The 14,809-nt window shown below is 40.7% G+C and overlaps 1 protein-coding gene across 2 annotated transcripts in view; it reads left to right on the top strand.

The window, feature by feature from the left end:
* Positions 1–256: 256 nt before the first annotated feature.
* The window catches only part of ACBD5 (acyl-CoA binding domain containing 5), a gene marked incomplete at its 3' end in the record, with an annotated part of 29,699 nt that continues 15,146 nt past the window's right edge, over positions 257–14,809 (top strand). For both annotated transcript variants that reach the window (XM_084279917.1, XM_084279918.1), the window contains exons 1-4: positions 257–405; positions 1,714–1,834; positions 3,282–3,354; positions 6,974–7,085. In XM_084279917.1, the coding sequence (XP_084136043.1) occupies positions 330–405; positions 1,714–1,834; positions 3,282–3,354; positions 6,974–7,085 (382 nt within the window). In that variant the 5' untranslated portion in view covers positions 257–329. The remainder of the gene's footprint in view (positions 406–1,713; positions 1,835–3,281; positions 3,355–6,973; positions 7,086–14,809) is intronic.

Genomic DNA, 14,809 nt, shown 5'->3' on the forward strand with positions numbered 1-14,809 from the left:
GAGGGCGGGTCGTTTGTTGGTGTCCGCGGGCCGTGCTCGGCCTGCGGGGCGAAGCCGGTCCGAGGTGCCGAGCGGGTTGTGCTCAGCCTTGACGGGGGGAGGGCTGGGGATCGGGGCGGGGGCCGGGCGCCGGGCGCGGCAGGGGCTGAGTACCACGCCCTGCTGTCTCCGGAGGGGGTGGCTGCGTACGGCCTGGCGCCTCTCAGCCCGTCTCCCGTGCAGTCGGCTGCAGGCGCTGCGCCGAGGGAGGCTGAGCTGAACCCGCCCAGCCGGACGCGGCCTGGCGGCCGATCAGCAGGCGGCGGGCGGAGAGGGGACGGGACAGGAACATGGCGGAGACCGGCTCCGTGCACGCCACCAGGTTCGAAGCAGCCGTAAAGGTGATTCAGAGCCTGCCCAAAAATGGTAAGTGTGGCTTGGCGGGGCGGGGGGAAGTCCAGTGGCATCGCCGCGGGGCCTGGCCGCGCGGCCGGCACCTGCGAGGCGGGCCGGGCCCGGAGGGCGCCGGGAGGTGAGGCCCCTCTTCTCCCGGCGGCCGCTTCCTCGGGACAGACGATTCCCGAGCAGGGACGGCGGCGCGGCCTGCCGGGCGGCTCAGACTAGGGCAGTAGGGCCGCCCTCTCTCAACCGCCCCGGGCCGGTCAGCAGACGGCGGCTGGAGAACCTCTTGGAAACCTCAGTCCTGGTGCTGCCATCTGCATCCCCTGAAGAGACGCCGGTTCGGGGGCTCCAGAGGCCCGGAGAGAAGTTCCTGGGTCAGGCGCCGGGAGGAGGGGGCTTGGCCGCGCCCCCAGCCCGCGGTGCGGTGCGCGCCGGGGAAGGGCCTCTGCGATCCTGGGGTTGGTTTGACGGCTTCGGAGCTGTCAGGCTGAGTGCCTCGGCTGAAAGGGAAAAGCAAAGGAAAATCAGAATGAATCTTTTTGATAAGAGTAATTAAAACCAAAAGTTGGTCATTGCCTACATCATTAATCCTGGTGTAAGTAAACCTGAGTTTGCTGACATACTAAGATTAAAGGCACTGTAACTTTCCAATGACTAGACTAAAACCTTAAAGTATTTGATTTAATGGATTGGCTTTGAATCTTCCCTGAATCACCCCCTCGATGAAAATGTGTTGTACAGGGAAGAAGAGAAAAGAAAAAATAGTGAAAAAGCTGTTGAGAGTGCTGACAAATACCCAGAGTAAACAAATAACAGGTGGAAGGCTGTGTTTGGGTTTGTTCTGCCTGTTTTGGTTGGGGGTTTTCTTTGTGAGTGTGAGTTTGTGGGGTTGTAGGGTTTTTTGTTAAGGGCTTTTTCGGGGGTTTATTTTGTTTAACTCGGGAATCTTTCAGTAAGTTATAGTAACAGTGAAGTGATATTCAGGATACTTTATTGAGAGCTTGAATCTGTCTCTTTAAACTGAGTGAACAGATGCTTGCTTTATGTTACTTATTACTTTTTTAATTCTAATTGTGGAGTCTGACCTTAGTAGTAGTAAAGGTTATAGTCCTTTAAACAACCTGAAACTTGCTGTTTCTAAAGTAAATATTGTCAGTAGTGCTGCTTCTTGGTAGATGAAACAAAAATATGTTCTTTGTTGACTTACATTGTGCTGCTGTGAATTAGGCCATAACAAACTGCAGGCTGTTTTCTCACAGAAATGCTAAGCTTGTAAAACACTTATTAATATTCTTGATTATAACTTAATTGTATTTTAAAATGCTTCACTAGGTTCATTCCAGCCAACAAATGAAATGATGCTCAAGTTCTATAGCTTTTATAAGCAAGCAACCCAAGGACCCTGTAACATTCCACGACCTGGATTTTGGGATCCAATTGGTAGATATAAATGGTAACTTTTAATGACTCTTCTTTTGTTTTTTTTATGTTTGAAGTGGAGGTGTTTAGAAGAGTGGCACTTGAAGAAAGAGTTTAGTGAGCTTATTTCTCATTTAAAAAAAAAAACAAATAGAACAGTCACAACTTCTGATGCTTGAATTTGTTTTCTGTCTTGTGTTCCAACTTTCTAGCTCAGATAACTTTTAACTCCTTAGAGTTGCAGGTGAAAACATTTACTTGGGTTGAATGTTGTTGAATGAAATTGTAGGTGCTCTGCAGAATGAGTGATGTGGAAGAGAGTCTGGAATTCTTCGTTTTCAAGTGAAACATCATGTATGCTGTGAACTTGAAGTAAACAAGTGCTCATTGGCAGTCATTGATACAGCTTCATGCTCTTGGGGAGAGGTCTGGTTTATGTGTCTTTTTGGCTTGTCTGCTCAGTGGCAGGGCTTCCCTGTGCTGGGAAGACTTCTGATTCATTAAATTGCTAAGATCACTTTGAAAAGCCATGTGAATGCTTTGCTTATTATACTTTAAGAATGATTTTTCCTAAAGAAGAGGTATAATCATTTACTTTATGGTTGTGGTCTTCTTGGGATGTGTGAAATAATTCCTTTGATATTTTTGTTTGTTTGTTTTCTCCCTTCTGTTCCTTCTCTTGTCAGGGTGAAGGGGTATCTGTGCAGAGAGTAGGGTAGTGAGCTTCCACCCACCTGGTTGGTTGTAGCTGAAATGTGAGCTGCCAACCTTGGGGTTTTGCTGTAAGTAGGACAGATACTCTGGCAAGAGGAAGGGATGCTGTCAAATGAACTGCAGGGCTGAGTAAGGAAGTGTCTTATTCCGCTTTGTGTTCTGACATTCCCTGTGCAATACTGATAAGTTTGATTGGAATTTTGCAGAGTTGGAGAGGGTGAGATTTTTTAGGTCATAAGTAGCGGCTGTGGTAACTGGGGGCAGTTGTTAAACTGTGTGTCCATGTGACTGATGTGTCTTTCCCCACCTCCTAAACTCCAAGAGGACAGATTTTTCTTGTAGCCTGTTGTAACTTGCTGACAGCTGTTGTAAGTGCTGGCTGAAGTGTCTGTGTCTGCTTTTTTTTTTCTTCTTCTTCTGTAGCAGAGGGTCTTAAAATCAGTCTAATCAAAAGGGTAATGTGTGTGTCTCCTATCTGGGATTGTTAATAACTTAATGGGTACAAGATCATAGCTGCTCAGTGAGGAACTCTTCATTCCCCAAGCTGTTCAGTTTGTTGTTCTTTGTTGATGAACCACTATGTGATTATCCTAAAAAGTTATATATTTGGACTTTTAATAAAATTTAAATAAAGTTGTGAATTGTTGATGCAATTTGTTTGTATCAGAGACACTCTGAGCATTACATAACTGACCTACTTAAGGCCAGACTGAAAAAATCCAGTAGGCCTTGCAGATACTGAAGATGTACACGACTTTCTCTCCTAGGGATGCCTGGAGTGCCTTGGGAGACATGTCCAAGGAAGAAGCCATGATAGCCTATGTTGAAGAAATGAAAAAGGTAAGTTTGCTAATGAGTGGAAGGTATCTTCTAGAGCAAATGTTCCAGAAATAAATTAAGGAACATGAGGAGGCTCTTGCTGACTACTACTGTCAAAGCTCCAAATGAGCTATTCCTATGTGAACTGTTACATTTCAGTACTAGGCTGTTTGGCCTGCAGGGAGAAGAAGATTATGTAGTTCCTTCCAAAGCTATAGAATTTCGGGTTGACTTCAAGGAAACATGAGAGTTCTAGCTGCTGTGAAGCTTAAATGACAGAGCCAAACAAATTTAAGTATTGAAGTCATGGTAAAGGGGGCAGTGGGGAAAACAGTGGAACTTAAAAGTACAACAAAAGAAACTGCCTCAGTTCTCAGAGTTGAGAGAGGTAAGGGGTAAGTATTTTCGAAAGGAAGAAAAGCAACCCTCCAGAAGGACTTCAAAAGCGAGAATCTCACTATCATGACTGGAGACATGAGTATAATATGTACACTTAATCATCTTTGATTTTTTTTTTTCCCAAGAACTCAGTAACCTGAATCTTCTGTATTTGTCATGAAAATATTCCTTTTGTGTTGTAGTTGCAGTTAAACAGTTAAATTGAGTGACTTGATCTGTCGTCTTTGAAATAGATGTGCAACGTGTAAACAGTCATGCTTGCTATATTAATCAGGAATTGCAGTATTAACTGAAGTAAACATTGAGTTAAATTTGCTTGTCCTTTATTAACTAGCCCATTTCATTGCAGTCTTTTCACTTTTCAGCTTAAAGATTATTTAGCTGATACAAATAAAAGTAAAATTGTGAACTTTTACTATAATGGGGTTAGCATCAAGGTGAGAAAATAGTTCTACTCCGAACACACGTGCTTTTCTGCTAGGCCACTATCTTGATTGACATTGAACTCATGACATGTTTAATGGTTGATATGACAAAAACTTGTAGTAGGCAAGTAGCTGGAGTCTGGCTACGGCTCCCTTTCCTATCTGTAATTTTGGTAAGTTAGCTCCTGCTGCTAGTACTGTAGCTGCTTTAAAATGAAAAACAGCTCCAGAAACACAGGAGGCAAAGTACTATTCATTTAGGCAAAAAGCCCACTAAATTTTGATAATTCCTTTTGAATGCATACCATGATATTTGGTCCTTTATTTCAAATCTTGGATTAAAAAATGTGTTAATGCTTCAGTAGATTACCTTATGCTTTCTCAACTAGTAACTGGTTTGGCCAGGACATTAAAACTAAGTGAAACTGCAATGTTTGTTCTAAAAAGACCCTATTAAGTCTCCTGTGAGAAAGTCTACTTACTTCACCCTAATGAAGCACAAATACTCTGCCTCTGTACAGATTACATCTAGGGATCAGAGAGCAAATGACTTATTGCCTCACTCAGCTTTGAAACTGGGAAATCTGTTTACCTTGCTTTGGTGCTGCTTCAGCTCTCACATTTGAAATACTAGCTTCATCTTTTCCAACCTGATTGATCCCACTTGAAATGCCCACAGAAGTGCATTTCAGATGGATCCAACCGGGTTGTGTTACCCGCATATCCTGCACTAAGCCTGTAGTGGTACTGCGGCCGTTCTGCTGTTGCTGCGTAGCTATCTGTGCCGAAGGGGCTGAAAACCCACCTGTGTACTGATATCATGGGGCTCTTTGTAAGGGTGTATAAGATTGCCATATTCCCCCCCTTGCCCATGAGGCATGTCCCTAGCACTTGCACGTGTGTTTGGGCTATACATGTATCAGATGACCCTATCACAAGGTACTTTCATTGTAAACTTGTTTGATGGGGTTTTTTCCCTTCATGTGGTAGCCTTGAAAAATCACAGCTGTTGAGGGATGTGTTTGGGAGAGGTTTTGAGATGCTGGTAGGAGATGTCTTAGCTAAGATGAATCTGAGCATTTTGTTTAAGGTTAATTTATCTTCCAGGTAGCACTTCTGAACTGTTATATCCCATTTGTTGTAAACTAATATATAACAAAACAATATATTATGAAATGTAAATAAATTAGAGTAGTATTTTAGCATAAAAACATGTTGACAGGATTTGGTGTTTCTAATTTAAAATAAGAATCTTCCTATATGAATTGTGTGACATCCAAAGAAAACAGTAACTCGGGATATGTAATTTATTTTGCATTTTCAAATTTTAAGATGCATATTGTGTCTAGAGGCTATATAAGTAAGCAGTTGATTTTGTTTTGGAAGTATTCTTTTCTGCTCACCTGAAAGCTAGCAGTTACAAAGCTTACTTTAATGGAAGCTGTGTGGTAGATTCTGAGAACTGCCTTAAGTTTCAGAGAGTATATTGAGGTCTCTTTAGAATAGATGAAGAGTAGTTATGTGCAAACATGATACAAATCCACGTATGAAGCAGTTTACAGTACAGGCTATAGAAGCAAATACATAGTGAATACAAGTGTGACATTAGAGTAGGTTTCTTGTTTCAGTGCTACTGAAGTATAAATTGCACAGTTGTTTTGTCTCTGGCTCGTATCCAGCTCTGTACCTGAGCACTGAGCATTTCTAACAAATACAGAGTGAATTATATATGTGGAATAGATTGGGGACATGGCAATGAAACTGCAGTTTGATAGGATCACTGTCTCTTGGTATCTATCCTTGATTGGTTTATGACTGTGCAAGCCTGCCTGGAGCTCCTGCTTTGTGAAGTAATGCTGTAGCTTTTGCTTCTGCTGCTTAGTGACGCGCTTGGTGCTCTTGAACAGCATGTTCTGTGGCAATTTGTACCTGTGTTGCTTTCTTGGTGCTCTTCTGGAGGTGGAGGTGTACTGTAGCTCTACGTTTGCTTCTACCCAAGTCTTCTCCTATAGCTATTGCCTCTCAATAATAAAGAAGTAGAGGATGAAAGAGGAACAAAGCTATTGGCAAAAATAGAATGGGACAGTAATATCGTATACTTTAAAAATAACATTCAGGTATTTAATTGCTTCTGTTTATTTTAGATTTAAGATTTTGCATTCTTCTCAGATGATCAAAGGTATTGGCTTTGTAATTTAAAATTAATAAACTTTTATAAAAGGAAATGCTCCAAATGACTTCAAGAAAATAATTTGGGTTTAGTTTGCTCTGCTCAGTGTGTCTTTGCACTGTTTCGTTTTGCTGTGTTCTGCCCATTTTGTCATTTGGGTTTAGATGGACCCAGTGGGGCATGTTTGATCTGTTCCTTACAGAAGATGGCAGGTTTGACAAATATGAAGAATCTTCTAACAAGAAGTCTTTCTGTTTCACTTTCTCTGTGGGAAGACTTGCCTGTAAAATAAATTGTATCAGATAGCAGCCTGTTGAACTTTGAGTTGGTTTAGTTTGAAATTGCTGAAGTAATGGATTCCAATGTCTAATACTGTGCTGAGGCAGTCCTTTTGTGATGGCAAATACATTAGCTATCTCCTCTTCACCTAAAGAAAGTTAATACAGCTAGATAAGATTCTTGTTTGTTAAATTAGTTTTACATTGTTTTCATTTAGTAAAAAAATTAAAAATTGGACTAACGTCTGAAGTGACTTAGTGAAATCTTACTGAGGTTTATGGTGACCAGCAGTTTCTGAAATCAGTCGAAATGAATACACTGTTGAAATGCTGTTTCATAAGTTGCTTCATATTTTGGACTTGTGCAGATTCTTGAGAGTATGCCAATGACGGACAAAGTTGAAGAATTACTACAAGTAATAGGCCCGTTCTATGAAATAGTAGAAGATAAAAAGAACAGAGGATCTGACCTAACCTCAGGTTCGGACAAATAACTTCCTTTGTACTACTAATAATCACAGTACCAGATTTTTGGGGCTTGTTTTCTAGAAATGATTTTAAAGCTAAATGTTGCATCTTTCTGTTCATTCTCTTTACCATATGGCAGTTCGAATGGAGAAAGTCTCTAAGTATTTGGAAGGTAGGAATAATAAATTATGTGTAAGTCCATCTTTTCCATTGTTTTGGTCCTGTAGTAAATTCCTGCTAACACTTGTGACTTCTGGGCTTGCCACCTCATTAGGCTGGATTTTGGTTGATTTTGCTTTTGAAGTACAAAACAGCCCCAGGGAGCTGTGTGTTTACTCCTTGTCTACAGGCTTTTTGAGCTGCTGGAGGAAGCATCTTCCTAAAATAAGGAGAGTGTTTAAAACAACTCCCCCAACCAAATCTAGTTTCTGCCTTTTCATTAATAAAGGAACAACTATTTATAATGTGTACTGCAGTGGATTATCAAACAGCATGCAGAACTGGTAATCCAGCTCTGTCACCTATCTCTAATTAAAAATAAAAAACCCACAATCAAAATCCATGCATTTTTAAAAATCATGGTGTCTGTAATACATACAGAATCTAAGATGGGTTTGGGAAACTTTCAGGTTAAGTTTTTTCAGGCTCATGTTCATGAGGGGAATATTTATTTAAACACTATAAATCGCTGACAAGTGGCAAACCCAGTGGTGTCATGGCTGCATAAAAATCAGTGCTGTGATTTTTATTTAGCAATACCATTGTGAGAACGTTTTGATAGTGCCAGTTCTTTATGTTATGGGTAATGTGTTCATAGGGTTGTAATACAAGGATTACAGTTGTTTAAATCTGGTTTAAAATTACAGTTAAACTTGGCCCTGTTGCATTTCAATTTTGGAAACAGTTTTTTTAGAAAAACTACTTAGAATTAGTGTTAAAAATGAATTAATTTGTTTAATCTGTTTAAAGAAGTAGGAATCAGCTAGTTATGTTGCCTTTTGTGTGTGGCTTCTTTTTTCCCTCTACCTAAAGGAACACAGTTTTGGTATCAAGTTCTAGAGAAAATTTTTTAATTGCTTTTTGGGGAAAGGTAATGGTAGAAGTCTTTCAATGGCCATTTTGAAAGCTGTGACTTTTTTTTCCTCAACTAAACTTGTGTATGCTTCATATGTGGGATTTAATGAGCTTGCCATACAGCTGGATTGATGGACAAGATTGTAAGAGTATCAGTAGATTCACGTCAGTGATCTGTGTACTAAGGATTTACCTGGGCTTGGTGTCTGTGGCACTGTGCCACAAGCTACTTCTGAAAAAGTGACTTATCTAGACGGAGTCACAGAAGTTATGCCATACCTGTTTCAGTAACAAATTTAGCATATTTGCTTTTTAAGGAGGCAGCTTAAACACATGGCAGTGCAAGTAAAACAGAATAGCATATCTAACTTCACTTTGTTCTGTCAGTGTTGCAATGGATCTGGTCTTTTGTGTGGTTTAAAGATGCAACATCTAACTGTGCCACAGTGAGTTAAGGCAGAATTTTCAGTCTGTTGTGTGTTACAACTTTACCATTTTGTTTTGAAATCCTTTCTTCAGTGCTACTACTACTCTTCCAATTAAAAATGAAGTGGGAAATAATGACTGTTTACAGTAGAGACCTCAAAATATTTCCCAGATGTATGGAAGCATAAGTACCTTTGGACTTCTAGATACATGTTAAAGAGTAGAACTTTGTCAAAGTCTGTGTTTGAGGTACTGTCACCCATGTCTACACTACTGTTAAAAATAGCTGCATGGCTGTGTTTTGATTGTATGAGTGCCTCCAGTGCTGTTTCTTCCCCTGCCCCAAGCCCCTACTCTATTGCTTTTGTTGTCGACAGTGTTTTTTCACAGGCAGGTAACTGGTATGTTCTGAAAACCAGGACCCTTCCCTTCAGTGTGTGTCCTCATACTGTATTCGCCCCATTTTCCCATTCTGTCTTGAGTTTGCCTTCCGTTCTTTTTTCCAGCAGATTTTGGTCTGTAGGAGGATCACTATCTGCCTAAGAATTGCATGCCACTCCCTCAAAATTGACCGTATTCTTGAGTTAGTTGAAGAGATTTTCTGGAAGTTTAATGTGCATAGGCTGTGTGTATTGACTCTAGCAGAATGGCCTTAACAGAAAAGTGTAGCCTTTTAAAATTTAATTTCTACTCCTCGTGGTTTCACTGAAAATGTTAAATACAAACCATTGAAATACTGTCTTCCTGAATCGATAGAGCTCATTGCTCTCCTTAATGAAGTACACTGAGGTCTTATATGCCAGCATTAAAGTGACTCGTGATGTCCACTGGATAACCAGGACAAACTTGCTATGAAAAAAGGAAAATTGAGAATTCCCTCTAGGCTGAGGTATTTCAAAAGGATATAACCTGGGTAGTGTTTTGAAAGCTTATCCTGCAGCTGTGTGAGAAGCTTAGATTCTCTGGAAAGTTAGTCAGTAGTCCCTTTCTGAGAGGTATGAAGTACATCCTTACAGAGGAAATTATTGACAAATTATTTTCCGGGTCATAAAATATTAGACATCAAAGAAGTAAGTAGGCTCTTAGCTGTCATAGTGCTGAGGAAGAGAATAAGTAACTTGCAGTATTACAGGAGGACCCTTTTGTTTGCCACTGCTGGAAGTGTAGAGGGAGGACTGCTGGTTAAGATGGGTGCTTCAGAAGAGCAACCTTTTAACTTCTTGCACTTGCTGATAAATGCATGAGAAATCTGATGTCTAAGCCAATGCTAAAAAGGCAACTAAGCTTCAAAATACCATTGCTTTGAGATAATGAAATTTTCAGAATGGGCATTCAAGCTTTCGTCTTACGTTATACCTGAAGAAGCCAGAAGTGGCTACAATTAGCACATTACTGATTTGTCGCTCAGCGAAAACTACTGGGAGTTTCAGAGGCAACTCATCCTTCTGAATGTTTTCTTGAGAATGTGTGTAGATTTTATTTTTCTTTTTTCTGAATGTGAGCAAATCCATCAGGAGGGCAAGAAAATCCCTCCCTGACAGGTCTGCACTACATGATCTCAACAGCTGAGCAAAGTATCTGGACATTGTTCACAAGTTCTTCAGTAGAATTTTTCTATGTACTCCTTCTGCTTTGTGACAAGGCATTTAATTGACTTTTAAAATCCTCCTAAATAAAGATGACCCTTGGCCTTTACCCTGACTAGCAGCATTCTTTGTAAGCCTTCGTGAAAACTAAATATTGCCTCCAGTAATGACAAGTTCTGCACTGCAGAGGCTGTGTAAAGTTTCAGCAGTATAATACTCCTCACCTTTGTCATCCTGCTGAGCATTTCTCCCAGTTGCACCAGATGAAGCCCTGTTGAAGCAAGGTGTGTGTGCTGGCTTTGGGCAGTGCTGGTTGCAGCATAGCGACCTTGCATCGTACAGGGCACTGTTTCAGTAGCAGCTTGTGTGAATGGCAGGAGCTGGCCTGGCTCACAGGCAGATACAGGCATTTAATATTTGTGTAGTGTCTTCCTGCATTGGGTATGGGAATGAGGTTTGAAAGACAATATTGAGCTCTGTGGTTTTAGAACAAGCAGATGCATGTAAATGCTTCTATTTCAAAGGCAGTACGGGAGGTAGGCAGGCTTGCAGGGGAGGACAACGCTTGGAAAGCAAGACTGTTCCAAATTATTACTTTCCAGGTAGAAACACTTACTCTTACTCTTAAAATATGATTATTTTCCAACTGTGTTTCTGTAGCTTGCATATGATTAGTTTCTCTTTTCAAATAGTTCTAATTTCTCTAAGAGCTTCTCATGTTATTTTCAACATCTTTGCTTTATAATGGAGTGTTTGGTGGCACCTTCTTACTGCTTGTTTGTGGGCCTCTTCTGTGAAACACCCTCTGCTTCGTATGCTGACTTCTCCATTTCTGTTTGACTTCAAGTATACTGCTAAACTGATTTCTTTCCTTCTCCTTCCTCCTTTCCTAATTAGGATTCTTAAGGAACTCAATGGCTGTGAGTCTTTTTAATGCTTTGTAAGAAGTGGGAACAGAACTAAAATCCCTGTTACTCTGAAATTACCATCATTTAATAGATATGTCACATGGGTGGCAGCAGCACAACTGAGAGGTGCATTAAGGCAAGTGCATTAAGGTGGGGCAGGAGGAGCTGCTGGGTGGGTGAGAGAGGTTTGTAAAATTCTACTTTTTAAACTCTTTCTCCTTTTCTGGTTTCCAATTATAAGCTAACAGCCACAATCAAGGTTAGAGATTATATTTGGGGAGGCTAGTGTGAAACTTAGTATGGAAATATTTTTTTTATTACCTCTGTAGTTTAATAGTTTCCCTTCAGAAGCATCTAGAATACTCTCTGCAGTGTTTGATGCAAGATAGGATTATTATAGGATTAAGGGGCTGGGCCAGCAAGTGCCAGTCAGTGGAGAGTCTCAGTGAGATGTGGATCAGTGTCTCAACAAGCTGTGGCTTGTCTTGTTGCAGTACATAGCTGTTTCAAGCTTTCCAGTTCAACTTTGAGCCTACTTTGATACTTGACCTAAAATTAGCAGTTCTATGCCAATGCTTTCTAACTACGTTGGAAATTAGGGCAGAGCATCAGTATAGCTCAAGCCTGAGGATATCAATAGCTCTTCTCTCAAACATAATGGTGAATGTATCACCACAGGGTGAGCAGCACAGTATCCAAATGTGGAAATATAAGAATAAAAATTGTTTCTTTTGGAGTGAAGGGAGCTAAGAGAAGCTTTCTTCCATGAAAAGAAAAGCCTCTCTGTTTTCCATTTCATGCTGGATTGAGTCAACAGTAACGGGTTTTGTGTGTAATTGGATGTTGGACCTGGATTTTTTTTCCTTCACCCAGACAAGTTCCTGCAAAAGGGAAAATAAGTTATCAAAAGCTCTTAAGGTTATAGCAGATGTACCCACTTGCTATAAAACGTTGGGGTCTGACTTGTAGACATAATCTTGTGATTAGAGAACTCAAATCCACATTTCTCATAGTTGTGTTCCAGAAAGACATGCTGCAAAGTAGTAGTAGACAGAGGTATAGGAAGCTGGGGAAGAACAGAGGTAGTTAGCTCTGTCTTGATTGTTGTCAGGAAAGTGCCCAGTGGGCACAGGCTGGTGTTTCTTGCATACCTTTATTATAGCAAAAATAATGACTTTAATCATAGCTTCTAAGATGTGTGGAAAAGCCATCGGTATTATCTGTGAGGCAGTGTTTAATATTGGCATTGAAAAAGGCTGTTCAACTGGTAGCCTTGGAGTAGATGGCAGGAGATTATAATCTTAATGTTTATTTCCTTGGTTATTTTTTTTTTTGTTTTGTTTTGGTTTGGTTTTTTTTTGTAGAAGGCAAAGCATCTTTTGATTTGGGCTACAATATTGTTGGCCAGAATTTCTGGACTATAGATGACTCAGCAATACGGTTTTCAGTTGCTTTCAAGCACAGTTCAGTTTTTGTTATGGGTTAAGTTCACTGTGCTCATGTTTTATATATTCTGGAACAAAACTCAGAACTGTAATGCTCCTCTGCTTGCCATGAAAAGTTCCAAATGTTGACTGTGTCTCTTCCACAAAGAGAGCTTAGCAAGCCCTGCTCATTCTCCCATAGGGGAGTAGTACCAGATGCAGGGACATCCTGGAATGATCTTGCTATTCTTGCAAATTACTATAAATATCTAAGAAGCAGCTGTTCTTTGTGTTCATTCTCTGACATGGTTGTTGGCTAAGGTGTAGACAGTAAGCTGGCAGAGCCTGGATTTGTTGGTCTTGCTGCACATGCACCATGTAACTGAGCTGCCTGTGCTTGGTGGCCCTGTACTTGGGATGTCCTGTGGCCTTCGTGGAACTACTTGCCAGTACTGGGAATGCCAGTACACAGCAGCTGCTCTGCTCCCTGGGCTGCTCTCTGTCAGGACATCCCAGACAGGTTGTCTCTACTGGCAGACGGCTCAGGGATGAGTGAGGATCTAAGTCAACACAAAAAGCTTGGTAACCTTATTTATATGGAAGGTACTCTGAAAATTAAGGGAGCAAGTACTGGTGGTATAGGTATTGATGAGAAACTCCATAGATACTGAAAACCATAAAGGTCCAGTATGACTAGACAGTAATTCCAAGTACTGTTTTTGCAAGTTCATACAGATGTCTAAGAAGCTGCTATTGTCTGTCTGTTTCCATTCTTATCCACAAACTATTGTTTTGATGTTTATAAATGGTCAATAAAGACATGGATATAGTTGATTAAATTGTTTTTTTGAAACACAGTGACATTTCTTTGAGTGTAACAGCTTGAAAAAGCACATAAGCAGAGTGTGGAATGCTGACCAAATGAGGCTATAGTCTTTTAGAGTGTATTAAAAGAAATAAAAAGGAGGTGCTTCTTTTTCTCTGTTGTAGCGTTGTTAAGTCTTCCTGAACTTCAAAAAAGGAAAACTGTATAGAGGAAAATCTGGCTCCTGCAATCTGTGTTTGGGGAATACATTTTTCAGAGAGCTTACACTTAATGCACTTCAAAGTGATAAAACAGTGGTGGCCAAAGTAAGGAATTTTATGTTTTTCTATTTTTGTGAGACCTCTCTAAAACCTCATTATTTGTGATGAGGGTTCATTTGAGTACTGCACAACAGATGTTTTGGAGCAAACTGGGCCCCTGGAAATTTTCTTTGTAGTGTGCTATATTAAAAAGAATGGAAGGAAATGAGGGTATGGAAGCTCTTGTTCTTCTAGCTGAAGAGCTTATTGCTCCCAGATGCTTGCATGTACCCCACCTTTCTCACTGTGATAACGCCTCGCAGTATTGGGGATACATCAGTTTCAGAGAGGAGGTGGAGATTGTGCAACTGAGTGAATTGGAAATGGCAGAACGTGGTTGCACAAACCTGGAATTGAAGCAGGGAACCTACTTGGATCAGTAGCAAGCATGAAGCCTTGGGCTGTGATGGCAAGAAAAGAATTCTAGTTACCTGATTATCAGAACAGTTTTGTGCAGTGCATAGGTCTGTCTCTCTGATACTTAACATTTTGACAGAGCTTGACTCTACTTAGCAGGAGTGCAAAGGGATCTCTGTATAAGGTGAAGTAAGTGTAGGTCATGGAAGTAATCCTTTAGTGACAAAGATTTTACTGCTGTTGAGCCGATAGTAAAGTTATGGTATTTTACAAAAGCACATCACTTTCATTAAATGATGAGGCTGTACACAGCTAATTAAATGTTTTACAATGTGTTTCACCTGCTGTTGTTGACTATTTCCTGATCTCTGGTATTTGCAAAGCATGAAAGAAGCTGTAGGACTTTGTGAGGATACTGCATTGTAGTGGGACAGACAACAGTACAGCTCCTCAGTGCATGTCAGCTTTGTGTAAGAATTACTTGCCTGATCAGACAACCAAAATTACAAGGCATTTGAAAAAACCCCAACCTGCTAGGCTAGGTTTTATTTGTAAGATGACCCTTGAGCTGGGGCAGATCCACAGGGGCATTTAAGCTCCTCGCCTCTGTACAAGTAACAAAAATGGCCTTGAACTATCTGGGGAGTTAGAAATGAAATATTTGAGAATCTTGGCCCCATTACACAGATCACTGAGAATAACTGTAGTGCTGCTTTTAGAGAAACATATTTAGAATTGCACTTAAAATAGCTTAATAGAGCTGACAGAAGACAATAAACATCTCTTAAAGCATGCTGAGAGGCTTTGTGTCACTGAGTAGTCATGGTGTGTCCTTC

The sequence above is a fragment of the Gallinula chloropus genome, assembly GCF_964237585.1.
Source record: "Gallinula chloropus genome assembly, chromosome: 2".
NCBI classification, from domain to species: Eukaryota; Metazoa; Chordata; class Aves; order Gruiformes; family Rallidae; genus Gallinula; species Gallinula chloropus.